Source organism: Nymphaea colorata, chromosome 4 (assembly GCF_008831285.2).
Source record: "Nymphaea colorata isolate Beijing-Zhang1983 chromosome 4, ASM883128v2, whole genome shotgun sequence".
Lineage (NCBI taxonomy): Eukaryota > Viridiplantae > Streptophyta > Magnoliopsida > Nymphaeales > Nymphaeaceae > Nymphaea > Nymphaea colorata.
Window position 1 is genome coordinate 19444443 of NC_045141.1, and position 26875 is coordinate 19471317.

General features: G+C 39.1%; 3 protein-coding genes across 7 annotated transcripts; 2 read left to right on the top strand and 1 right to left on the bottom strand.

Annotated features, from left to right (window-relative positions):
* The first annotated feature begins 1065 nt into the window (after window positions 1-1065).
* Window positions 1066-6669, top strand: LOC116253643 (transcription factor EGL1-like). The gene is made up of 8 exons (XM_031628576.2): window positions 1066-2231; window positions 2578-2832; window positions 3126-3222; window positions 3360-3374; window positions 3488-3544; window positions 3644-4636; window positions 5853-6287; window positions 6379-6669. Exons 1-8 carry the CDS (start codon window positions 2095-2097, stop codon window positions 6448-6450), a joined length of 2061 nt encoding a protein of 686 aa, XP_031484436.1. The 5' UTR covers window positions 1066-2094; the 3' UTR covers window positions 6451-6669.
* A 3927-nt stretch (window positions 6670-10596) lies between these two features.
* On the top strand, window positions 10597-17285 carry LOC116252181 (kinesin-like protein KIN-10C). 4 transcript variants are annotated; one of them, XM_031626287.2, is made up of 18 exons: window positions 10597-10920; window positions 11781-11879; window positions 12122-12169; window positions 12749-12968; window positions 13079-13244; window positions 13416-13610; window positions 13719-13911; window positions 14000-14208; window positions 14397-14725; window positions 14828-14870; window positions 15244-15297; window positions 15414-15495; window positions 15621-15892; window positions 15999-16045; window positions 16152-16173; window positions 16278-16346; window positions 16420-16458; window positions 16803-17285. In XM_031626287.2, the coding sequence occupies exons 4-18, from the start codon at window positions 12754-12756 to the stop codon at window positions 16845-16847; spliced, it is 1980 nt and encodes a 659-aa protein (XP_031482147.1). In that variant the 5' UTR covers window positions 10597-10920; window positions 11781-11879; window positions 12122-12169; window positions 12749-12753; the 3' UTR covers window positions 16848-17285. The 4 variants fall into 4 exon arrangements, with proteins under 4 accessions (XP_031482147.1, XP_049933168.1, XP_031482146.1 ...); XM_050077211.1 differs by having other exon boundaries at window positions 10597-10881; XM_031626286.2 differs by having other exon boundaries at window positions 10597-10788.
* Window positions 17286-18638: 1353 nt separating this feature from the next.
* LOC116252433 (uncharacterized) lies at window positions 18639-26288 on the bottom strand. Of its 2 annotated transcripts, none has more exons than XR_004172185.2 (8): window positions 24856-26288; window positions 23472-23689; window positions 22750-22835; window positions 20716-22372; window positions 20437-20618; window positions 20041-20224; window positions 19116-19944; window positions 18639-18930 (listed from the first exon to the last, which is right to left on the bottom strand). XR_004172185.2 is itself a non-coding variant. In XM_031626691.2 (8 exons), the coding sequence occupies exons 3-8, from the start codon at window positions 23632-23634 to the stop codon at window positions 19301-19303; spliced, it is 2916 nt and encodes a 971-aa protein (XP_031482551.1). In that variant the 5' UTR covers window positions 23635-23689; window positions 24856-25962; window positions 26065-26288; the 3' UTR covers window positions 18639-19300. The 2 variants fall into 2 exon arrangements, 1 of the variants encoding a protein (XP_031482551.1); XM_031626691.2 differs by having other exon boundaries at window positions 18639-19944; window positions 24856-25962; window positions 26065-26288.
* Window positions 26289-26875: the final 587 nt, after the last annotated feature.

A 26875-nucleotide genomic window follows, 5' to 3' on the forward strand; every position in this document is an offset into this window, starting at 1 on the left:
TGTTGTAATCAATGTTTGAAACCTGCCGGGTTCTTTCCTTCCTTTTGAAAACACTGTTTAAGAGTGTTTGCCGATAAGAATAATTTTCCTTTAATAAATTGTCATGAATGTCTTTGAAAAGGGAAAGAAAAAAGAAAAGGCGTCCAGTTAAAGACCTTAGATCAAATGCCAATGGTGCCATGATTGCCCATTTACCAGTAAAGTAAAGACCTGCGAATATCTTCAAGTACCATAAATAGATTTTGCTGATCAAATGATTGTGCTAAGCTTGTGATGGTAATTAAAGTAATGGATTTATCTCGAAAGTACAAGTACCAAACAAATAAGCAAATGATAAAAATGTGAATGATGCCAAGACTCTTGATCGAATATCGACATTGTCGTCCTGTTGCTTGATCTGTTCGTTTTGTAGTATTGTTGTTGGTCTGATTCAGGAGAAACATTTATCAGTTTGCCAAGAAAGGTTGAGCACCAATTTGGTAAGTGGATCGGTTTAACTTACAACGCTTTCCATTGATTAATCAACTTTGCTATTTTTATACTAATTAAAGAGCAGTGAAGCAGAGGTGCAGATCAATCAGAAAGGTGATTGATGAGCTTCTCCTTCACGAGGATTTTCATTTTGGTCCGAGAATTTTCTGTTTGGTCACAACGCTCTCTCATGAAAGTCTCCAAAGTGGAATTGTCTTTGTCCCAACAGATGAGCAGACATTGAAGCAATCTTCCTTTTGCTTTTTTTCAGAGTCTGGAGTGTAAGGGGCCCCTTTCCCCTCCCTCCCCCTCCTTCCCTCAGAATCAGAGAAAAAAACTGCACCTGACTAGCATGGCCTTCTGAGAAAACCCCAACCATGTCCCTTACCTTTGAAATGCCCAAATTGACCCTGTAATCAACGGTTCTGAAGTCATTCAATTTCAGCTCTCCATGGGCATCAAAGACTTGCTGCAATCAAAGCTACTTCTGCAGTTTTTCAGTACTCTTCCCTCCTTCTCATGGGTTCTCTCTCATTTCATTAGCTCTCTTTATTTCTTTTGTTTCTCTTCCATTTATCATCAGTAAAAGGGAGAGTAGAGAAGTAGTAAAAACAGGGGCCGGTTTTACTAACAGGACAGTGGTCTCCTGTTGTTTGCTACTGAGCTCTAGTGAAAATATTATATTAAGTTCCTGTTGATGTGGTCCATGTGGAGAGCACCACCATGTTTTTCACACCCCCACCGTAATTGGTACTTGAAAACTTCGAGTCCAAAGGGCACGGTTTAACAATTGGCATCGGCCTTCCCGTCGCATTTATTTCCTCTGCAACGTAGCTTCCCGTGTTGGTGGGAGTTGAATGACGATGGACTCCTCCAAATCGAAGTCTTGGTTCGTTTCGAGATCTCATTTTGAGACAGACTCTGCGGATCCCCACGTCGTCCTTTGTAGCTTCTTCTGCCGCTAGCATTCCCTCTCCCTCATTGAACCGCTGCATTTTCTTCTTTTTACACTGTGGTTGAGGTTCTTTCTAGTCACACGCCTGTATCTTTATGGTTTGGCATTTATACGACTTAAAATTCTAGCTTCCAACTTCTCCACATGGTCGATGCGTCATGCTTAAAAATAATTTCTTGGTGGCGGTGTAATGGAGTCTCTTTTTCTTCCTTCTCAGTCCCATCGCATTCAAAATCCTGCTCTTTTTAAGGTTCTCTTATGTGCGCAGTGTTTGGTATCTGGTCAAATCCTGATCTCTTTTTCCATTCGTGAAATACTGCACGTCGAGGTCGAGATATACCAATTAGCAAATAGCCATCTTTAGAAGCTGAGGCGTTATTGTGGGTTTCAGCATTCTGTGGTCCTGTTCTAAAACTCAGTGTTTCTTTTGCAATGATGTACCAAAAGCAGCATCTTTTTCCTATTTTTGCGAAGGCCTTTTGAACGAACTTCAACCATCAGAGTTGGTGTCTTTGGTTTTTTTCTTTTCCCGTTCTGTTTTTTTTTTTTTTGGTATTCGAGAAAAAGGGGATGAACCCCAAACATCATTGAGAAGATTCACTAAAATAACGGTTCAAGTTTCCTTTTCCTATCTTGGGAAGGAAAAGAGTGAACGATATCTACTTGTTATGTGCTGCGACATGGCTTCTGGACTCCGAATCCCGGAAGTATTGCCACCGAACCAGCGCAGAAGACAACTTGGTGCTGCCGTTCAGAGCCTTCAGTGGAGCTACGCCATCTTCTGGTCACTTTCCAGTGAAGAAGGGTACTCATCAAAGCCCAAAATGAACTATTCTAGCTCCTCTCTGGTTTTCTCTTTGGCTTATGGAGTTCTCTTTATCTAAAAAAGCAGCTGGATGTTGTTTGTTCGAGTTCTGAAACGCCTGTTAACCATGTGAAGAAATTAGAAGTTTCCGCTCTTTTGTGTATACAAAAAATTAGCTAATGCGGTGTTTTTTGCACGGATTTCTGTTATTGGTGCTCTTTAGTCGGTGTTGATGCAACTCCTGTTTTGTATCTAATAGAATAAAATTTAATGGCTTGAGCTCTTGTCAGTGTAAATTTTCAATCAGTAGTTCTGCTTTCTAACGTCAGTTGAGTGGCTTATGTAGGGATCTGGAATGGGGAGATGGATTCTACAATGGGGATATAAAGACGAGGAAGACGGTGCTGCCAATGGAGCTTAGTGCTGAGCAAATGGGCTTGCAAAGAAGCCAACAGCTGAGAGAGTTGTATGAGAATCTGTCAGCTGGTGACAATAACCAACAGGAGAAGAGGCCTTCCGCTGCACTCTCTCCAGAAGATCTTACTGACGCGGAGTGGTTCTACTTGGTTTGCATGTCCTTCGTTTTTGCGCCTGGTCAAGGGTGAACTTCTTCTTCATCTTTTCCAAGTTTCTTGGTAGCCCAGTTGTCACAAACCCTCTTATCTCATGGCTCGTGCCAGGCCCTGGTTTGTTGTCTATGGACGGCCATGGTTCTAAACACTCACTGTGCATCTCTTGCCATGAGGTTGAAGCTGGGATTCCTGGTTGGGGGGCGAGGGAGTTCCCAAGTTTTTATCAGCCAGAGGCCCTTATGTGCATCATGTCCTTGTATGAACTGCATTCATGTTATGTCACTTCACATAATGCACATGCTTGTGACATGTTTTTATGCAGATTGCCCGGAAGAACTTTCGCAGCAGGTCATCACATCTGGCTTTGTGACGCCGATTATGCAGACAGCAAAGATTTCAGCCGCTCTCTGTTAGCGAAGGTTTGCATTTTTGTGGACCTGTAAATCTCTTTCCTGGTTTCTTCAGCTCTACAACATACTAACTGATCATTTTGTTTGATTTCCTTTTTTCGATGTAAATTTGGTCGCTCAATGTGGGTACTTGTAAACGTCATTAGAGTGCTGGCATTCAGGTATAAATTCCTTCATCTTTTTTTCAGTGTTATGCTAACTTTCATCATTCAGGGGAATGATTCTTAGACTTCTTAAAAGTTAATCTTGACAAGACTTATTATTTGGCTTGCAGACTGTTGTTTGCTTTCCTCGTGCGGATGGTGTTTTGGAGTTTGGCGTGAACGAGTTGGTAACTACCTGATTTTTTTTTCACTGACCTCGATTCATATGACCATGTATTGCTCTTAAAGGTGGCGTCTTGACAAGTGCATTGGACATGATTGTCAAGGTGGCAGAGGAGCCTTCGCTTGTTCAACATATATTGACATTCTTTCTGGTGGTCTCGAAGCCTGTTTGCTCTGAGCAATCTACTTTCAACCCACAAAAATCAGAGGATAATGATGATGATGAAGGTAAAGCCTTTACAAAGATTGATTCTGGAGGCGCTGTACCTATGCTTGTTGACGAAGTCAAGAATCCAGAACAATGCAGCCAATTCTCTGGGAGCCAGAAAGCTTTGCCTTCTTCTCTTGATCTTACTACACCCAAAGAGGAAACCGGGTTTGAAACAAACACTGCTAATTTCTCACATGTTATTGTACAAGAAGTGGTGTCCCCTGGTCACAGTTCAAACGGCAATGATCCACATCAGCAACCTGATGATTCATACATGCTTGATGAATTGACAGATGCATGCCAAGTTCAGATGTGGAGGCAAGTTGAAGAAGAAACTAGTGAGGCAGCTCATGATTCAATGAATTTAAGTGACTGCATCTCACAGTCATTCGTAAATAACAGAAAGCATGTGTGTCCTACTCACAATGAAAGATTGAACCAGTATATGCAAGAACTGCAAGAATGTACTCATACCAAGTTCAAGTCTGGTGCAAATGAAAAGAACTCCCACTATTCAAAGACACTTTCTAATATTTTGCGTGATTCACTTCTGAAAAGGCCTGTGGATACTCCATCCAATTTTTCATTCAAAGCTTCATTAGCCAGCAGTTGTGACAATCCTGGCTTTTCAAGATGGAGGATGGGTGTAAAATACCAGATGCAACTAATTGATACACCTCAGAAGTTATTGAAGAAAGTCTTGTTTGAAGTCGCTTGGATGCACCAAAAGCGCCATCAAACCCAAGGCAATGCTGATGACAAAGACATTTTGTGGAAACAAGTTGAAGGTGCTAGCTGTAATCATGTTTTATCAGAGGAAAGAGGAAGAGAAAAATTAAAAGAACAATTTTTGGTCCTAAGGTCACTTGTCCCTTCAAGTAGCAAGGTATTATATGGTACTGTTCCATGTTTGTTCTGGAAATTATTTATTACTTATTCCATGTATAGGCAATTGTTTTCCTGATTTTTCAGCAAGATGCAGAAACGTAGTTCTGCATTACTGCCATTGAGTAACTTGACTTTACACGAGCTATAACCTTGATAAAGCTTGGATATCTTTTTGCAGCTTGGAAGATTCTTATTCTCATCAGTTACATTGATGTCACAGATTTAGTCTTTCACACTCCTTTCAAAAAGTCTAGTTTTTCATGGTCTATTATGCTTGACACATGCTATTTGCTTATATTATCAGCAAAAGCTGACAATGTACTCCACTAGGAAATAGCTATACACCCTGTGAGTTCCACCAAATTGTACAGATCATCTTCAAATGACTAATCTCTATGGCACTTATCTAGATTTTGGTGGCTTGTGTGGCATATGCGTGAACGTGTAAAGAAAGCTGCTTATGCAGAAAGGCATGCTATAATATAGAGTGCATTTTCAAATTTAAACTTGCACCCTATGTCACACGGACACGGCAAAATGGGCCACGTACCAGTGTCGACACTCCGACACCTGGATACCGACACTTGGACACGGCAGGATACGTTTTGGATCGGGTCTGGGTCAGACCCGATCCAAACCACTTTACTAACCCGACATTCTTTGTTTTGTTTGAGACTTTCTTTCTTATGACTTATAAGATTGGTCATGAACAATGTTTTGTTTGAGAATCTGAGACTTTCTTTCTTGTGACTTATGAGATTGTAAGAGTGAATTATTAATTTAATGTTTTTTTATTTTATTATCCTTTTTATTTTTTTAGAATATAAAATTCACCGTATCCACGTATCCTAAAATTTTGAAAATTGCCGTATCCAAGTACCCGTACCCGTACCCATAGGATACCCGTACCCGTATCCGTGTGACATAGCTTGCACCCTTTCTATTTGTTTATGAGGTTTTTAGTAACAATTCTAAATTTTATGATGACAAATCTTTATGTATTGTAGTCCCCGTTTTGACTTGGTAATTAAACTAGTAAAACTCTAGTGCATGCCACACTTTTGAAGTCCATTCTATGGTTTTTGTCCCTCAGGGGACTGTTTTTTGTAGCTTGTTCCGTATTTTTCCCTAAATTTCTTCTGCTTGATGCTTCATTTTGCCACAGTTGCTTTATCAAAACAAATTCAAAACCAGAAATTTTGGCTGTTTCTCAGCTTTTGCAGCTTGATAAAGCATCACTCCTTGGAGATACGATAGACTACTTGAAACAGCTGGAAGCAAGAGTAGAGGAATTGGAATCTTACAAAGAATTGATCAGAAGAAAGAGATGCCCGGATGTTACCGAGAGGACTTCTGACAATTATGCCAGCAATGGATCTGTTGTCAGCAAAAAGTATTGCAGACATGAAAGGAATGCATCAACTGGTAATGAGCCCAGGTCTGAGCTTCAGTGGGTTCTCTGCAAGGATGGTACAACAGATGTGATGGTCACCATCACAGAGAAAGATGTCTCTGTAGATATTCAATGCCCATGGAGAGAGTCTCTGCTTCTTGAAATTATCCAAGCTATGCATGATCTTCATTTAGATTCTCAAACTATCAAGTCATCTATGGTCGATGGAATTCTTAAGCTAGTGCTGAGAGCTAAGGTTTGTAGAGATTTAAAGATGAACAAACCTTACTGTTCAATACTGTTTCTGTTCCACTAAGTTAGCAAGTTTTTGGCTTAACCTATTTCAGGCCAAGAAAGCAGCTGGAGCAGCCACCGATGACATCAAACATGCACTTCAAAGGATTGTCAGTAAGTGCTGATGTTCACACGTCTGATGTGCTCCTTTTTTGTAGATATTTGAAGGGTTTTCTTGGTTTAGATGTTACCATGTAGTTCGAATAATAGCAAGTTGAGAGTAGTGCTTTTGAAGGTGTCACAGCTAGGTTGTGGTGGTGTAGCTTCTCTCATATTTTGCCTTTATTGTTGTTTTTGTGTTTCTTTTGCATATCTAGAATAAGATGATATTGAGTTGCAGTTAAGTTGTTTTTTCTTGATGCTGTTCGAGGCGCAATGATGTTTTACCGATTCAAATAGATGGTAAGCTCGTTATCCTGCAACTTAGAATGGCAAATTTACCGGATCTATACCAACTTCATGGCAACAATCCAGTCTCGCATCTCCCCATATGATTGCTCTTCCCCATCAAAAGTTCATACCATGAAGTTTTTTCCCACAACCTTGACTGAAACAAGCGGGTCTCTCTTGGCATCTGGCCCAAGCTTTTGTTGCGATGAAAGAAATTGGGTGAGGCGTTTGGTGGCAGGAATACGTTATTTTTTATACCCGATCTTGATGCAAAAATTATCCAGCATAAGTTATTTCCAAGGTAAAGTTTTGTGTGGTTTGAATGGCTGAATGCTCTAGTCGTTAAACGAACTGTTAAGTGTTAAGATTTTGTCATAATCGAAATTATCCCACCATCAAGCATGAGACATTTCACTCCCTATTCTGGAGCAGAATGGGATTACTGAGACAACGTGTGAGAGTGACGACTTACATCATTTCTAGCGCAGAAACCCAAAAAATGAAGGTGATGAAGTTCCATCCTGGAGACATTTTTCCAGCTATCAAAAGCACGCGTCCTTCCTTTTGAAGCTTCATTTGTTGCTACCAAAGATTTATAAGAGAAAAAAGAACACACGAAACTGTTTTGATAAGAAAAGTTGTCACCCTTCTGATCTATAATACGAAAATGTTTCAATGTATGCTTGGCAATGCACTCATTCGCGCAGTAATATAAAACTATTCAAATTAGGAAGCAAATCTAAATTAAGATCAGATTCCGTCGCTCGTTGATGTATTTGCTAAAAAGAAAAAAAAAAGAAAGAAAAAAACCAAAATCCCCAAAACAATATTCTAATCGTTTGTCTCTGCAATCTTGAGGTTGCTTGTATTCTTTGGCAAAAGATCGTGAGCAACCAGAAGGAAACTCAAGTGATACTACTCTTAAGGCGAAGTTTAAGAAGGAAATTAAAATTTGCGGGGAGATAAAGTTTCTGACGCCCACTTTATGCCACTCTAGGAAAGATTTAAGAAGGAAATTAAAATGCGCAGAGAGATAAAGTTGTTGTTGCTGCCCACCTTGCAGTCTCCAAATATGAAAAAGCAAGTGCTACAGAGAAAGAGTCGGTGCCATGGGACACCAGCTTGTGATGAGGGTTTAAAATTGGCTGGTGAAATCCCTGGCTCAGTAATATGATCTACAAAATTAATCCCCAACTTTTGTAATATAAGAGAAGGTCATCCTTTTACTTTAACTATGGTCAGTAATTTAGTAGAGTCACACCATCACCAAAATGGGTTTTTCTTAACTCCAAAACACCCGTAGGTAGTACCGATTAGGCACCTCCCTTGAACATATTCAAGGATGCTTAGGTCATTTTGTTGGAATAAGGAAAAAAAAATCAAATTTAAAGATTAGTTTGATATGATTAAGTAAAAGGTAGAGAGAGACAGTTAATGCATAGAGAACGAAAAGAATAAACAGTGACATTATCGTTCTACTCGTGACATCGATATTAAGGTAGTGTTTGATAGCCTCAGATCTCAGATACAGTGTTGCATTAAAAGGTGTGCTTCGTAAGATCCTGAGTTTAAATGGATCTCATAGCTTGAATCTTAAATTCATATTACATGTAAAAAACCATAGACTTAAGGTTGATCATTTTTTTTCTTTTGGGAGAAAGGTGGCCTCCTTAAATCCACAAATATGAGCTTCTAGTTATCTCATATCGCCCACAGTGATATGAGATAACTAGAAGCTCAGAGCTGTGGATTTAAGGTCGGACCCTTTTCATCTGACCTTAAATCCCTAGTATTTTATACGTAACATAGGTTTAAGATCCCATTACTGAGATCTTGAGTTTGTTTATAACGATGGTCTTCCAAAGCACACAATTTGATGCAGCTTTGGATACAAGATCTAAGAGCTATCAAACGTAACTTAAAAGACAATGTCAGAGAGCAAATGGAATTAGATACCTAAGTAGTCCTAGCATACTAGATGTTGTGTGCATCGTCCCATGAAATACTTAAGCTAACACCTTTAAGTATCTCCTGCTGATGAAACTCAAATCCCGGTGAAGTTAACAGGGCAATCTCCATGTACGTGCACCGCATAATATGCAAGTTCTTGCTCAACGTAAATCAATGTGCTTTGATGTTGTTATTGTGTTAGATCCATCTAATTTCATTGACGTCCCCAATAGTCATCACCCCTATAGCAAGAAATTTGCAAATTCTGTCCAATTTATGTATTAACTGGTTACGTTCAACTATGATCCTACGGTGGTTGGTTTTGAAGCGATCTTCATAGTTGTGTTTGAATGGTCGTGAGCAAGGAACAGGAACAGCTTGAGATTATTTCCTCACCTTCTGAAGGTCTGTCTCATATAGTTGATTCCAACATTCAAACATGCCTTAGGCCGTTTGACAATCAAAATGATTTGTTACTGTTTCATGCATATAAAATACTATAACATGGTGTTTGATGAATTTATCCAATTTTTGATACAGATTCATAAAACAATAACAAATTATTACTACTGCTAAATGACTCCTAAAGCCTTTTCAAAAAAGGAGGAAGAAAACGTCTCAAACCAAATGTTTAGAAAGTTCTCCCTCATGCTTCCTATCAGGCCGTCTCACCCTCATGGTGTGTCTGACCAAAATTATGAGATGAAACCAATTTCAACAAGGTTCATTGAAGAAACTTGAGAGACATTTGTTTCCATATTTGAGTGGAAGAGTATAATAATGTTTGTCTTTGACATTATTATCCTTTTAAATGTTCCACGAAAAAGAACTCTCTTAGCATGCTCAGCATTCATAATATTCATGTTACCTTATGCGCCTTTAAGGGATCGTATGGTAAGAAAAACACCCGAACGATATCAAATGATATGTCTCAAATATTGGAGCAGGTTCATGAAACATTAGAACTATTAATTCATAAATTTGTTTCAATATTTGAAACAACTTCTTGAGTGTGGTCCCTAGAGATAATTTGATAGGAAAAATACTAAGGAGTGTTTAATGAATTTACCCCAAATGTTCATAAAACACTAGGACTATTGTTTGATGAACTTACACCACTATTTGGAGTAGATTTATTGAATAATCTATGTGTCTCCTTGTTGCCAAACAATTTTTAAAAGGCTATCTAATAGTTGGAACACTTTGTGAATATTTTGTCAATCTACCCCAAACGTTGAAGTAGATTTATGAAGTGCTAGAATTAGGTGTCTGTCTCAATGTTTAGAGCAAATTCATGAAACACTCACAAAGTGTTCAATTGACCAAATGACCCTTAAGAGATTGTTTGACAACAGAGATATTTTATAAGTGTCTCATGAATCTGTCCAAAAATTGTAAAAATTGAGGCTGATTCAAAAGACATTAGAACTATTGCTTCATAAACTTGCTTCATTGTTGAGGCAAATTCATAAGACACTTACAATGTGTTTCTACTGCCAAATGATTACTAAATGTACATTATTGTGCAATTTAAATGCAAACATAACTTACATGAAGCAAATTTTGCTCAGGATAAATTAATTTACTCAACAAGTGTGAAACCAATAAGTTACTGGTATAGAATGGCATTAACAACGTGATTTTATATGCAAAATACAATACTCAAAAATTAAAATTATGATTAATAATGCAATTGCAAGTATCATGCCAGTCTTCTCACAACTATTTTAAGATGAATTATAAATTATTCCCGATTACGTTTTTGGGTGAAGCTTGAATTGAGGCCTAAAAATGGTGCCACCCAACGTTAAGTCCATACCCGCTCATATGCGCTCCCTGTACAGGTCCGAACGGGCTGATCCGGGTCCGAACCTGGCTATGTACAAATGCCTGCTGGCGGTCCAGCGCCGCCCACCCCTAGAATTTGAAAATTGAATTCCAAGAATTGTAGCCCGTTGCCTCTCTCTCGCGGCCTCGTTTGATTGTCGGGGGAAATACCGTGCAGCGGGTGAAAAAAGAAAAAAAAGTACGAATTCCTCTTCGATCGCTCGCCGTGCTCTCTACCACCACCGCCGTTCAACTCCAGCCGTCGCTCCTTCACAACCATCATCGCCTACACGGAGGTTCGTACTCTCTCTCTCCCTCTCCCCCACCATCACTTCCCTTTGTCTGCGCGAGAGGCGACGTCTCCGGAGAAGGGCGACTGCTCTGTTGTGGTATTCCAACTTCACCGGCTTGACCATCACCTGATTTGGGTATTTTTCCAGTTGAAGCATCATCTTTTCTTCTTCTTATTCGAGTAATTTCATTACTGTGATGCTTGATGGTCCAAATCAACTCGTTTATCCAAATGTTTGCGATCTTCTTCTTCGGGATGAACTAGGAACAAAGAGATGTATGGATGCATAGAAAAGTTCCTTTTCGTACAGAAGTTTTCTGATTTTACATCGTTGTAGCAGTAGAGAGTGCATTTCGCCTTTCTTCTGTTGGAGAAGAAGGGGGTCGTTTGATTATTAGATGTTATCTTCAACCATGACATTCTAAATTAAATTGATAACATATTTTCTTGATTTTCCTGTTTCTTTTTCCACGGTTGGTTCTGTTTTTCGGTATGGTCTTAACAAATGTCTCTGTTTTCATCCGGTTTTGCAGACAAGCCTATTGCTTGTCTCAGTCGGTATTTAATGGCTTTGTTGTAGTTAGAAAAAATACTGAAATAAGTGGCAACTACTGGTATTATTGGAATATATCATGTTTTTTTCATTGTTTTTTTTCTTGAGATCATTGATTTTCATTTTCTATGTAATGCATCTATATGAAACACATACTAAATGTATACATGCATATGGGATGAAGCTCTTGGTGACATATTTATTCTAATTGTTTGTTAGAATTTATCTATGTGCGTACTGCATACATGCACAAACGCGTGCACAGTTTTATATATTGCAGCAGGACTCACTGACTCATCAGTCATGCTAAAAACTCAGATGATCTGGCTGTGTTTTGTCACTTGCCAGCTATTCTGGTGTTTTTTTTGGAATGTATTTGTGTTCTACTAAACTTCATTGCCTTCTTCTTATTTTCTCCGTTATCTGTTGTGTAATTTCTGCAGGAAACTGCTTCTGTGGTTCTTGCTGGGCTTATTGCGGCACCAAAATTAGTTGGCAGATCCCTAGCTGAGCAGACTTTTCTCCTCCTTGGTGCTGTTGAGGTAAGTTGAAATTTAAATTTATATCCAATGACATTTCCAATAATATGTAGTTCATATCAAATGGTGATGGGAAGGTATCTATGTTTCTTTTGCTCTTTGTTGCCTTCCATGTGAAGAACCTGATACTAGTAAGTCTTTTTATCAATAGTTCAATCTGTAACTTCACGAACTGTAGTTTGTTAATACTTTGTTGATTTAAAGCTGTCATTTTATCTTATCAACTTTGTTTTCATCACTTGCAGGCTGGGACTGGCATTGCAGAGCTGATTGTTCTTGAGATATCAAGACAGGTATCCTTTATCCGCATGTTTATCAGTCGAACTGATCTTCTCATAATTACTGAGTTTTGAATTTTGATGTCTAAAATCACATGTCAGATTCACTTTCAGACCAAAGGTTGGATAGTCTCAAAAATCTGCTGACCCTGTAGGTAACATTATTAAAGCATGTGAAGAAATGGCTTGACTAGCTCACCAACCTTGAACTATAGGTTATATCATGTTACAAATGTTTAAGCTATAAATTAGTAGCACATAGCTTATGCCTTATTGTGTTATCTGCTATAGTATGTTAGAAGTTGATTTTTCTTATATACTACTCTGTTTCTTACACAAATTAGTTGGTCACAATTTGTAAATAATTATCATGTTATTTGGATGCCCCATTAAAAATGGGGGTGTACCCACTTGAAAATGGAGGAGAACCAAAAAACCACATCTTCCAACGGCTAATTTTACCCTGCAAAAATCTTCCCTGCCATCAAACAGAGCCTCTCTCTGGAAGAAAGGAATTTTTCCTTCTGTATTTTTTATCAGAATTCTTTTCCATGGTAAATTTAGGATTGTAAATTCTTCCCTACCATCAAGCAGGGCCAATGGCTGCCATGGCGGATCCTTCCACTAGCCAAGAAATCCCCGATTCTGTTTCATACCCACGCAAGAAAATTCGGATAATAGCAAAAATTCAAGAGCTTGTTGGCCGGGAGACGGAGACCTCCGATGGGTGCCTCTCATCTTGCATTTCTTTTGAAGATCCAGTTGAGAAATCCAACGCACAGAGCCGTATTCGCCTCTCCGACCGTGAAGCTGGGTAATTTCAGATACTCGGATGGAGGAAGTTTTCTCTTTCTTCTGTCGTTTTTTCATGGATCAAGATTCTTAGATTTCGTTTCTTGATAATACTGTTTCCATTTTTTGCAGCAAAAGCGAGACGTTCAAGTTGGATTGTTGCTACGGAAAGGATGAGGCAGCAGATTCAGTTTTTTCAAAAGAAATTAGTTCCCTTATTGCTGGCATTTTCCAAGGTTTTCATTCAACTATACTTTTCTACGGGGGGAAAACGAGTGGAAAGAATTCTGTGATCCAGGTAACTGTAAATGGTGTATGCTAGTGCCCAGTCTATGGTGGCTATTTTTCTTGGATTGCTTCATGTATTTTTTTAATCGACTGAAGTCTAGTACCCCTGAAACCTAGTTGCTAGAGATGTTCATCTTCCTTTTCTTGACAATTTCTTCTGGATGGGCTTGGTCATTTTCAGGGTTTAATACCATTATCAATGGGCGAAATTCTATCTACGAGTGGCAGAATGTCATATATGGTAAAGCTGTCGTGTTATGAAGTGCGTTGCGAGCCACACGGGGATCGCTGCTATGATTTATTGGAACCAAAAGATAAGGAGGTTTCTGTGTGGGAAGACAAGGGCGGCAGGATTCAACTGAAGGGGCTTGCTCAGGTATGTTCGTGGTTAACTGTTTCTTCTTTGTCTTATCCGTTTTGAACAAACAAAAAACGTTGGAGTTGTTCTTTTCGTTCTGATGTGCTGCACATAATCTGATTTCAGGTTCCCGTGCAATCCATTTCCGATTTTAATGAAAAGTTTTCAAACTTTATGGCCAGTTGTAAAACTAGTCAAAAAGGTTTTCTGGAGGCTCCAAGGAAGTGCCACAGAGGTATGATGGTATGGATATTCCAAAAAAGGGAGCAAGAATCCACACTTAATTTTGTGGGGAAGATGAATTTCATTGATTTAGCAGGTAGTAGTCGGACTTCCACAAACATGAAGTTTCAGTCATTTTCATGGTTGAGGCTGTTGATTTTTCTGCTTCTGTTGTTTGTTTTCAGTAGGTTATGAGGGCGTGAAACAGAAAGTTGAAAACAGTTCTCAAAAGATTGAAAGTGCTAGAATCAACAAATCTCTATGTGACCTGTTGAGGGTTGTTCACGGGTTGAACTTGAGCGAGAATGGGATTGCATGGAGGGAAAGCAAACTTGCTCGCATTCTAAGAGATTCATTGGGTGTAAAAAGCCAATCTCTATTGCTCGCTTGCTTGGTAGGCGGGAACTTCTATTGACAACCTGCTTTTGAATTCTGGATTTTCTGCTTGGTTCCTTTTAGATTCTGCTGAATTACTTTTGGATGTCCGCAAACATCAAATAGTTTGCACATCTAGAATCAATTATCCCAACCCTTGGTTATGTCCGTTTTGTATGCTGATTTTTGTGTCTTTTACTTGTCCAGAATCAAAATTCATATCAAGAATCTGTATGGACACTCAGTTTGGTTTCACGCCCATGTCAGAGTACGATCGGTTATAGAAAAGACACCCCAAGGCCAAAACAGAATATGGCTACAGGTTTAAAGAAAGAGGTGTCTATCGCTACTCCTTGCAGGCTGCAGTCTCCATTTACTTCTGTCCCCAAGAACAGAAATGCAGAGAGAAGTTTCCTTTCTTGTTCAACTCCATGCAAGCTCCAAGCTCCATGTGGTTCCTCAAAGGCAACCAACAAATCTAAATTCAATTCGAGAAAAGATGTACCAAATGTTGCATCTGCTACAACTGAGACAAGGTACACGCAGTCTTGTTGGTCGTTGCAACATTATATCTGCAGAAGTGGATTTCGCTCTGTTCTTTTGTGCTGCAAGTTTTGAGTATGATTGTGGACTTGCAGGAAACAGTTGCTGCCTTTAGCTTGCACCGCAAATCCTAAAGAGGTAAATTTCCTACTTTTGCCCCCTTCAGACTCCAAGAGTTTTCTTTGATCATTTTATAGCACCAGAACATTCATTTGCTTCTTCAAGTTTATAGCATTTCAATATTGAGAGTTTAAGTTGCTCTGGTCAATCATTTCTACAAAGTGATAAATATCCTAAAAATGACATTTCAGTATTTGCGCATGCATGATGCCCTTATTATATGTTGTCTTAGTTACCGGTCTATTAACATAAAATTAGAACTATGTCTTTCATTCGTCAATCTTTAGCAGAATTTAGTAGTCACTGAAAAAATTTTGATAAATGTTTCTCTTTTCTGTTGTTAAGTTAGGATTACACGTTAATATGCTGGTCTGTCTAACCATTTATGCAGGAGTCTGTGACCTCAGACGTTCTACCCGTCCTAGAGGAGCCAACAGCACAGGAGGTAAATTTTTAGTGCTTGGATTATAGTGGACTAATGAAATAGGAATTTATGATGTCTGATGCCTTATGTTCCTTGTTTCATGTCCCTTTAATATTATCTGCCCACTGGATGAGCAGGGGATGCATGATGTTGAAATTGCATCCACTAAGGAAGCCGTTGATATTGCATCTGGTGTAGAACTATTATCAATTTCAGATGGTAAAAGTTCTAGCTTTGACTTCCCATCTTATGTTCTTTCTTATAAAATAACAGTTTAGAAACTTTCGATAGTTACGTGGACCTAATACCTTCACATGCCACTATAATCTACTCTTTTTTTGCAGAGTCAAATGCCAACAAGGAAAATACAAGTTTCTGCATAAAATTTGATGAAACTTCACCACCTATAAGTGCAAGGCTAAAAGCCCTAAAAGAGAACTTGGAAGCACTTTGTTCCCCTCTTCCTTTTGGGACAGCTACGCCTTTCAAAGACATTCTCATCGATGATTCTTCCAAAGCTCCTTTGGACCCCGTAACGCCTAAAACTTCTTCTGATGCCTTTACGAACATCGGAACACCACTTGATAAATTCAATGCAATGAGTGCTGGTCTGAAGGTGTTTCTCGTTTTCTTAAAATTTTTTTTTGTGCTTTACTTCTACTTTTGACAATCTTGTTTGCATAAAGTTTTCTTAATTTTGTAATCTATTCTTGTGAAAGCAGAAATCACTTATTCAAGAGTATCTAGCACTCCTTAATACTGCTACCAAGTAAGTTGAAGCCTGAAAAGGCTTTCTGTAAAGCATGTATTTTTCTTTCACTCTCTTTTTCCCTGTTACCATCATAGATACTGATATTTGTTATATGTAATTACAGGAAGGAACTGATGAAAATGAAGGTGAAAATCTAGATATTTCTTTCAGTTATTAATTTATGCAAACAAATTTATTGACCATGTTTTGTTACATTTGTCTATTATATTGTGATCTAAAAATACTGAAGGGGATTGGAGAGAAACGAGCTGAATATATATTACAACTTCGTCTGGATTCTCCTGAGCCTCTCAAGGAGGTATTGTACTTAAGATACTGCAATCATAGTGGTTAGGAGATTCTATTAAAACATTTTTCTTGTTATTATGCAGCTATCAGACCTGACAAGAATCGGTCTTTCCCATAAGCAGGTAAAATTCGTATCTGTGCTAGAGCTAGTCTAAATGGATAATAACATAAATGGTAATTGGATGTTGAACAGTTTACCTACTAAAACTCAAGGTTCTAAGAAGTTAAAAATGAACGCCTTCTATGGCCCAACATAACGGGTTAAAATTTTAGTTCCTTCAGGGATAAAAATGTTCAAAATTAGGGCACCAGACGAGCCCGGGTGGCTTTCACCACAAACACCAACTAAACCAAATTTTATCTACAAACACCAGATTTGCTTCAAGAAATCTGTTTCCCTGTTGTTATCAAGTTGTTCTAATACCACACTTTATATGTTCCCTAATCTTCTTTTTGCCTTCCACAGATAAATTATATGTTAAGAAAAGTGGCTGGGGGCATGTTTAATTGATAGTACCAATTGGTTGGGATCAGTTTTCTGTTGGCATGACACTATCATGGCATCAGCTCAAGCAATGGTACACTGTCAATTGGAGTAGCATCACAAGCTTTGTGACAAGGAGTAAGACCCACAAGAAGATCTTTTGCTGCAGAATATGTTCGATGTGTTGCTTGCGAAGATGATGAATATGGTGATAAGTCCTTCATCGGCCATGAGATTTCTGCTTTGTTGACATGTAGATTAATGTCACCAGTCAACTGGTGATAAGTTCATGTACTAAAATATTTTGCTTCAAAGGATGTTTGATGTATTTGGTTTGATATGTACCCGATGCCTGGCAATTGATTATTTTGTTGCTTTTATATATAAAGTTTGTCATATGTACCCGATGCCTGGCAATTGATTATTTTGTTGCTTTTATATATAAAGTTTGTCATATTCACTTGATACTTCAATGCACTGTATTGTCGAGTAAATACAGTACTCATCCTAAAGGTGCAACAAACAGAGCCTAATGTTCTTTTCACAGCATTTGCCTAGCATCATCTTCAATTTTTGGCTGGTCAGACCAACTCTGCAATAGTTCTTTTTCTGGATTGCCATGTACTGAACCGACTACATGAATGTGATCATGGTTCAAACATTTAACATAAAACCCTATTAAACGGCACTTTTATGTCGGTTCTGAAAGCCTTAATAAATTCTGGTACTTGGTTTCTTGCAGAATCTTATATACAATCATAGTCCTTGATTTTTATGTTGTTTCTTCGAGTTTTTGGACATGGAATTTGCATTAGTATGTGTAGTTCCACGAAGTGGGTTTTGGTCTAAAAAATAGTTTTAGTAAGATAGGAACTGCAAAATTGACCAAATTCAGTTAATTTTCAAAATACTCCCGACCTAAAAATCCTGTAACCATTATTATCACAGGAATGGACTTGAAAGATCCATGTCTAAAAATAATGTTTGATTTAGATCTTTGTTCAATTCTACCAATGTTAACCGTTGCTCTAAGAGAACTGTAAGTACCAAATAGACTTATTTACTATGCAAAATTCCACGGACTTGTTCAGTGAAGCAATTTTGCCTTTTCGATGCACAATAAGGTCAATTCCTTGGCCGAAATCAGTTTGATTTAGCCTAACATCTAAGATACAATTGAAATTCACACACACACACACACTCTCTCTCTTTTGGGAGCAGGATAACAGACACGTGGCAGATTATGCCAAGAGGGCAAACCGGAATGTCGAACCGTTTGCGTCCTTCTCGTAAACCTCAATCAACCCTCTAAATACTAAAATGGCCATTTGCCCAGAAGGCATCAGCAAACTACATTAAAAATGAAGAAGCACACAAACAACTAAACTCTTGAGCTTTGTTGCTTTAAAAAGTTCAAATGGCAGTTAATACTGAATTACCAACATAACTATTGAACATTAATACTGTTCGACGCTGCTTGTTAAGTGCACCATCACTAATATTTCATGCTCTTGTTGAAACATGGTCATTTTATGTTTCCTGTGATTAGGTAAGAAGCTTACAGTTTTTCAATAAGCTACTTGGGCTCGTTAGGTAATGGAAATCTTGGGCACAACTAATTTTAGAAATCGCAATTTTACTGGAAACTACAATTCACAACCTCAAAGAATAGTACAGAGGTTGACAATTATTATTTTCAACAATTGTTTGTATCGTTATTTTGCGGACCAGACTCTAGATTGCCAATGTGCCTGGAAGGAGCCTCATTGGGCAATTCGCGAAATGAGCCGTGAAAGAAATGGAGAAGTAGCCATCATGGAAAGACAAGGGGGAAGACAATCCCCTCCCAGAGATTTTTTGAGATGATGCGTCATATACAGAACCCATGTTTTCTCATGGAAATTCCCGCTAATTACAATAGAAATATCCAGCTCATATGAGAAAAATTTTCAGAGCCCGCAGGATCTCATACACTGCCGTTCATCACAAAATATCAAAATAACAAAAAAACAATCCTTCAGCATAATCAGAAAATGAAGACCACCAACGAACAGTGCCTTCCTCCACTCCACCACTAGATTATTCATCTCATGCACAGGAAGAGAATTAGCTGCATTTCGTGGACAATTAATAACAAGATGAAAAAGAGCCAGCGACTCCACAACTGAAGTATGGACTTCTACACTCTAGTCAAGGACAAGGGCATTCTAAGAATAAACAAAACCAACCAATTATGGACAGATGACCTATTGAGTATAGACAAGCATATCCACAAAAAAGAAGAAAAAGAGGTACCTCATTCCAAACCTACTGTTCATGCCAATCATCGCCAAGACATGAGCATACTGTTGGCACCTTGACAATGAAGAGAATGAGCCAACTGTTTGAAACTGCAACAGCTCGGTACTAAAGAGAGCCCTTGGTACCCATTAACCGTGGAAAAAATCCATGTTCACGGAACTGTGGTAAGTGGTAACATCTCAGCATACAAGTTCAGTTACAGTCTCTTCTATTAGGTCTTCCAACAAGGTCACTTCAATATCGACTCCCAGGGCTTGTGCATCAGATGTGAGGTCCATCCACCAGCTGCCTTTTGCAAGATCCCTTTCGACAAGCATTTCCAAAGTTCGAGAGTCTTGCATGTGCAGAGCAAGATGCCATTTTAGGCCTGACCAAACCTCTTTAATAAGATTCTCTCCTGCGGGAAAAGGTCGTACATGGGGCTTACAGCATGGAGCCACACCTTGGCAGCCTGAAGATCTCTGTAAGATCTCTAACAGGACTTCATTAACACAGTCAAAGAAAAGAAGTTGATCGATTGAAACTTCACCAGGTGGATCTACTAAAAAAAATATGGATGGGTCAAGCGGTTGGTTCGAGACATCCCAACTTAAATGACATTCCTTACTTCCAGTCAGTTTTGAGGCTTCTAATAATATTCTAACATACTCAAAGTCTACTTCTTCAGCCCCAGGACATATTTTCGATGCAATTTCTCTCTCTGATGTTAGTGAAGGTGTTCCATTTTCATCACGGTTTGATATGGAATTGGCCAAACTCTCCACCCTCTGAGAATCTTCTACTTCTTCAAAATGAATTTTACGGGGCTTGATAAGGATCTCAGCTGTGGAACACACACATTAGACAATTTTAGGTTTAAGCATCCTAAAGCACGAGGGACATATATAAATTGTAATAAAAGATTAGCAAACAAACAGACCTTGCATAGCAGGGAAACAAACATCAGGACTTGAAATATCTTCTGAAATTGCTGATTCCAGGACCGAAACTGGACTTGGCTGATGTAAATTCTCACAAATATTTGACTGCACAGCTTGATACGAAGGTTGACAAGATGTGGAAGGAGGTGGGTAATCATCACTTGTCATGTGCACAGCAAAATTCTGGAGTCATAATGAAAAGACACTGCATGTTATTGGTAAAAAGGAGATAAAGCAGGAAATAATAACGATGTCTTTTACATAGTTGGAAGCGCTCTGTTAAATGATCCATGGTCAAATTCTGACCATATACACGTGCAATGAGTAGTGTTCACCAAAACATCTCATGATCTCAAAGACTAAATAAACTAGATCCAGTTTGCATTCATAACTACCTGGACTGAGGTATTTATATCGATGTCTACTTGCTCTGGTGAAGAACAAGTGCATGCATCTGGGCCATTATTAAATTGCTCTTCCCCATAGTCAGGTTCCAAAGGATCAGAGAGTTTAGTTTTGCTGGTCCCCCCTTCATCAGCATCTGCTATTTCCATTCTCCTCTCATCAGTTGCAGAAACTTTTTCACAACAAAGGAATCAATTTTAGAAAAGGCAAAAAAAAAAAAAAAAAAAACCAGAAGAAGACTTAGAATCACAACAGTAAAATAAAGACACCTTTGGGGCACTCTGTTCCTTCAGTCTTGATCACCTCCTCTGTTAAATTGACACCTGGAAGCCCCTTTGAGGGTCCAGAATCAGAGTTGAGCTCTTGAATTTGAGGACTTTCACCACTTGTTTGGTTGCAGAATGGTTCATCCTTATCAGATACTACAGGATTTTCCAACTCCAGATCTGGATTTGGTGAACTCCTACCATCAGAAACCTTTTCCCTACTGAAACGGGAAGCAAATTCAAAACCTAGATGCTCACTGTGGGTTTGAACCTCATAAGTGTTGTCTCTCCAAGGATTTAGCCTAGGGGATGACAAGATATGGTCAGGCAGAGAAAAGACTCTCCCCAGAGTTCTGGCAGTAGGTCTGGCAGACAAACACTCATCAACATTTTTTGCATCAAATATCTCAGAGAAGTGTCTCTTGGCTTCTCTCGTAGCAGCAGATTCTCTGGGTTGTGACAAGGAACGAGAGTATGCTGCCTTCTTATTTTCAAGATAATTTAAGCCACTAAGAATGGACCATTCATCAACAATAACTCCCTGAGGTCTCAAAGGCCTCCAATTTCTCTCCTTCCAGCTTTGACTTCTCAAGTGCCTAGTCGCTATCTTAGGAATGTCTGAAGATTCACCTATTAGATGTTCCTCATCATCATTTTTGCCTAGTTCTTCAGGAGATTGATATCCAAATGGAATTTTGGGCAGCACACCTTCCATTGATATGCGACGCTGTTCTGCTTTTGCATCTGTTATGGCAAGCTTTAACTTTCTCTTTATTTCTTTAAGAGAAAATGAAGATGGCAAGGCTTCTACGTCTTGATTTCTCAAATCACATTGTGATTGCAGCAAAGACCTTGAACCAGTTACACTCATATTATCTTGCACACCTGCAGTCCCAGGCTTCAGAACAACAATTTTGGTTGAATTTTGAGAGGCATCACCATCTCTTAACGATAAGCCTTTACCCCACAGCTTTTGTCTTATTCTAGATAATCTATGTAGGCTTTGCTTACTGAATCCTCTGTCAACATTGTCCTTGTCAGATACTCCTGATGCCCTATTTGATTCCATTTGTGAAATTTGCTCCAACTCTGAATTTTTCATACCTTGTATATGCTTTGCCAAAAGTGAATTTGGATCCTGCAGAATTTTGAGAAATAATTCCTTGTTGGAATTTAGAATTTCGAATGCATCCATAAACTCTTTTGAATGCTGGAATCCAGCATCCTCTGACAGAAACTCCGCATCATAGAATTTCTGGCATATAAAGTCTTCTGTTAGGTCATTAGGCTTCACATCATGACAAGAATCATACTTTATCTTGTTTTCCACCTGTAATTTCTGTTGGTCATCATAGAACCTGTCTACTGGTGTACCTTGGAAAATGGCGCCAGTGAACTGTTCCATGGATCTAGAAGGACAAGCAACATCAGTACTCTTCCACTTGGAAGGTTCACCATCAGATGAATGGAAACTATGCGCCATTTTAGATGTCTTATTCTTCTTCTTCTTCTGTACTTTGGATTGGATTCTCCTCTCTGAGTCAGGTGACAAATGATCTCCATAGTTGTCCATGGATATTTCATTAGCTATAAGTGTCTTCATGGAGACCTGAGCACTACTGCCTTCAGAAAATATGGTTTCATCAGACATTTTCCCATCCTGCAATACAAAGCAGTAATATTGATCACCAAGTTTCAAGGTGCCAGAGGAATCTGGAGTACTACCATAGTACTTTGTATACGAAAAATGTACCAGCATTGCAATTTTCTAGGTGAAGGTGACATGTATCTCAAGAAACCAGGAACACAGAATTTCCAGTGGTATGAATTGTGATTAAGGGGTTCAACGCAAAATTTGCAAATTCATAAGGCAAGGTTGGGTGTAAAATCTATTATCAAGTAATATGCTTGATTCTGTGAATGTTTGTGTGTTCCAGGCAATGTATTAGGCAAAACAAGTGTGAACAAGATTCAGACTCCCACTGACAAGAATAATAGTGTCCATAGAAACAAAAAAGATCATTCAGATGGACGCACCATTGGATCATCAAGCCATGAATGGCTATGCTTGTGGGTTTCATCCCTGCTGGTAAATTTTACCCTTCTCCTTGAATACTGGGAATCTACAAAAAAGTAAGACTAACCATCAAAAGAGTAAACAAAATGAATACAACTTCGGTATTTATTTACTGGTGGGCCTAACTTAAGTCCAGTGTAACCAACAAACCAATTTTCCAGAAGGATAGTTAGCCTCCGTACTACAGATAAATTTTTTTGAACATAAACAGACAGAATATATAACATAAACCTATGTTTCTGTTTTCAAGAGAAAAAGTCCAGAGACATATTCCTTCACAAAATTAGACCTGTGTAAAAACAAATAAAACTTGGTTGAACTAACAGAGTACATAGGCGTAGAGCCCTCAGTTACAAAATTGACTGATATGACTGTACAACAAAAAACCAACTGTGAAGATGACCATATTTCGTAAAGTTTCCGATATGACTTGTTTAATAAAGAACGGAAGTCAAAATGGAGTGCCCCTGCAACACAGCCATGTTAATTCAGACTGTACAGAAAAGGCTGGAATCTCCTGAGAAAGCAAAAAGTCAGAGTGTCAGCAGTCCTCAGAGCAAGAAACATGCTCTGGCAACCACAATGACATTTGTAGGCAGCACAACAGGAACCATGGAATGAAAAGGTTATTCAAGTAAATTGTGAAACACATTTTATGCTTTAAGCTTTATTTTTTTCTTACCAACGTCTGCCTTAGCACCACTCCCACACCTCCGGTCTGAAAGCAACCTTTGTGCAGAATGCCTCTGGCGAAAATCAAAGATTCTGAGCAGGCCCCATATACATCCAGGCTGATGACTATCATGCCGAACAGAGTGTCTGTGAATCAAATTATTCTGCCTCATCGTGGATGTTTAAAATTCTCCCACCCACGTGAAGGTTGGACAACCAGCAGTAGACCTAATCAAGAAAAGAATTGCTGTATAGATTAGTGAAACTTCTTAAGATGGAAGAAAAACTGTACAGAGTAGGGAAACTTCTTAAGGTCGATAACAGAACATCTAGCTCTAGAGAGGCTCTGGCTTCCATCAATCATCAGAGCAGATAATCAATTAGATATTTCAAACAAGAGAACAATGTCTAAGCTACTAGTCTCATTTTCTTTTCATTAGTAAGGGACACAAATAGTTGTTCTATGGAAAGACCATATGCTTCTGCTGGACCTTTGGTCGCTAAATCTGTCCAATTTATAGCCAATAACTTGAAGACTATCTGCACTTCAAGCTTGTAAACAGAACTAACATCGTGATTTCTGGAGCATATGATGAATATGTTATTTCATATTCCATATTCAACAATCACAGACTAACAACAACTTATGCCGTTGGTTGCATCACCAGGATGGAAAGGACAAATTTTCCTGATAAAGGTAAACCACGTAGTTCCAGCAATGAACTGGATGACAGTCACATCCATTAAAATAAGAACCACCAAAAGCCAAATGAATCACTATTAACTGCAAGCTATTCGAACTCCAAGAGAAAAACATAAATCCAATAGTTTGAGACTCGATTGAACAGTGAACTACGAGTTTTATCATGATAGAGAACCAAAGTTTCAAGGCAAGGAAAGGCCGTTTCATCATGGAAAGCAACAAAAGAATGACTGAGAGTTTAAATCACATGCCCCTCATACTGTAGGATAAGAAAGCAGCAGACTAACAGAGTATAGTAATCACATATATTAATATCACAGAATTATCCAAACAACCAAAGCCCATGCCTCATGAAACAAAAATCCAGACTTGAAACGCAAAATCAGGAGGCAACAAGGTGCAGAAAACGCTTCAATCAAGAAGATAACAGCATAATACCAAAAGCAGGAAAAAAAAAACATGGGCTCTATGAAAACGCAAAAGGATCAGAGACAATGTCTTTAAATTGTTATACGAATCATAAAACACGAGCACTTCATAAATCAGAAAAGGAGGCAACTACTTAATTGGATGCAACTCCTCGTAATCGAGCCTTGAGGAAGAAAATCCAGACACCTGAATATTTATCAGCTCACAAGAATAAGAAGCTTAAATTGAAAGAAGGATCAAGAAGAAGAAATAAACAGCACACCTTAAGAACTGACAGGAGCACCCTAACCACTCGTGGATGACTCGAGGAATTGACAATCGTCTCAAGGAAGTTCCGCAAAATATCTCGAAGAAATTTTCAGATTTCCTGCCTCTCTGAAACCATCGCACTTCTTCCCGTCTTCTTAAATTCTGGAGATCAGAAAGAATTTTACCGCTTCCCTCCACAGCACAGAGACACCAATCGAAGCAGAAACTTCTTTCTTTTCTAAGTTTCTCTGAGACTCGAAGCCAAGCCACCTTCCGACGGTTTAAGTTTCAAAGACCAAATTCAAAAGGATCCTAGTTCAAAAACTTCCACAAACCAGATGCAAAAACAAACCAAAATGCACTGTACACTCTTTGCCTTTCTAAATATATTTACATACCACGGTAGGCAAGAAACACAGAAGGAGTCCTACCATCCAATTGAGAACCCAAATTCACGCTACCAACAAATTGAGGAAACTAACTTTTTCTAGCAATTCAATATCCTATAGTCACACGTTTCCTTTTGCTATAGAAGTGTAACGCGCGTTCCTTTTTCCTGATGTACCACCAAATCAACCTTCCACCAAACAAACTCTCTGTCACATATATTTGTTTTTTCCAGCTTTCAGCAATCCAGATCTCCAAATTTTAACCACCAATTCAACACCGGCAACTTATCACCCACACAGTTTTTCCAGTCCTCAACAGGAGACTTTGAATAAGAATTAAAGAATTCCGCTAACTTTTCTCCGAACACGGCAACAAAGAAAGAGAAGAGCGACCTCCAAAAGCAGCCGCCACCGTCATAAGGGGACTACAACGCCGACCCCCGAATCCCCACCCCAATTCCTTGCTTCTCCCATGACGCAACTAAAGCCGGGGGAAGTAACTTCTCGGTCAACTGAGAGTACTCATCGATGAATAAGGTTTCCAGCGAAAACAGAACACAGTGGAAAATAAAGGTGAGGAGAAGTGACAGGGGCCGGCCGGTTGTACGGGGAACCACGTCTCAAATAGAAATTCTGGTGTTTGGCCTTCTTGTACCGGAAAGGATGGTGAGGAGTCGAGAAAAATCGCCTCCTTGAACAGGGTAACGACAGAAATTGAGAAAGAAAATAGCCTGAAGAGGAGAAGGTGAAGAGATCAATTTGACGAAGAGAAATTCTAATAAGAGAAAGGTTGATGAAATGATCGACAGGAGAAGCAGACAAAAGCGACGGACCCCTCTCTCTCTCTGCGAGAGGACGCGGACTGGGATCGTGGTGGAGGCGGCGCTGTTGTGATGAACAGCGGAAGAGGAGGAAGAGGTAGACTGGGTCCCTGCGTTGCTTTTGCATGAAGCAGACTTTCCGTTCTCCCTCGCTCTCTCTCTCTCATTTCATTTCATCTCATGGACTCCACCCACGAGACTCCTCTCTTTTTCTTCCTTAGTTTTTGACTTTTTCTCGTAGAGAGAGAGAGCGAAGGAGGACAAAAGTGAGTCAGACGCGTATTTTCAGCAGCAATGGATACCAAAACCTCGATTTCTTTTTACCTCCGTAGGTTTCTGTCTGCTACCGTCTTAAATACGTCCTCTCTCTCACTCTCTCTCCTCAATCTTTGGTAGCTTGAGAATGTCGAGGAAGAACATCTCTCAGTGGAGAAGAGATCGCCTGTCGGCCTTCGAGGTTCTGGAAGCAGGGATGAAAACGTGTACGGCACGTTGGACGGACGAGAAGGACTCCTGCGGCTCCCCAACATCTCGCGCCGCAAAATATACAGACGACCACCCTCCCCACAAGACGATGGCATGCATTTCGGTTCCATAAACATCCTACCCACTTCGGATTTAGATCTCAATCTTTGTTGTCAGGTGAAACTGTTTTGAGTTCCCTGCAACTTTTCCTCCAAATCTTTACGCAATGAGAGATATAAGAAATTAACTATCTCGCACTTTTGCTTACCAGAGGCAGAGAAACAATGATACGATTTAAAAAAAAAAAAAAGAAGTCATGTCAGTTCTCAGTTATTACTTTTCATAACATGAAACTTAG

Excerpts from the sequence above, each read along its gene's own strand:
- LOC116253643 (XM_031628576.2), top strand. The coding sequence starts at position 2,095 with ATGTGCTGCGACATGGCTTCTGGACTCCGAATCCCGGAAGTATTGCCA. Across the intron at positions 2,833-3,125 it reads GTTTTTGCGCCTGGTCAAGG|ATTGCCCGGAAGAACTTTCG; the intron begins GTGAACTTCTTC and ends GTTTTTATGCAG. Across the intron at positions 3,545-3,643 it reads AGTTTGGCGTGAACGAGTTG|GTGGCAGAGGAGCCTTCGCT; the intron begins GTAACTACCTGA and ends ATGATTGTCAAG.
- LOC116252181 (XM_031626287.2), top strand. The coding sequence starts at position 12,754 with ATGGCTGCCATGGCGGATCCTTCCACTAGCCAAGAAATCCCCGATTCT. Across the intron at positions 16,046-16,151 it reads CTCCTTAATACTGCTACCAA|GAAGGAACTGATGAAAATGA; the intron begins GTAAGTTGAAGC and ends ATGTAATTACAG. Across the intron at positions 16,459-16,802 it reads TCGGTCTTTCCCATAAGCAG|ATAAATTATATGTTAAGAAA; the intron begins GTAAAATTCGTA and ends TGCCTTCCACAG.
- LOC116252433 (XM_031626691.2), bottom strand. The coding sequence starts at position 23,634 with ATGAGGCAGAATAATTTGATTCACAGACACTCTGTTCGGCATGATAGT. Across the intron at positions 22,836-23,471 it reads TGGTGCTAAGGCAGACGTTG|ATTCCCAGTATTCAAGGAGA; the intron begins GTAAGAAAAAAA and ends ACTTTTTTGTAG. Across the intron at positions 20,619-20,715 it reads AGGAACAGAGTGCCCCAAAG|TTTCTGCAACTGATGAGAGG; the intron begins GTGTCTTTATTT and ends GTTGTGAAAAAG.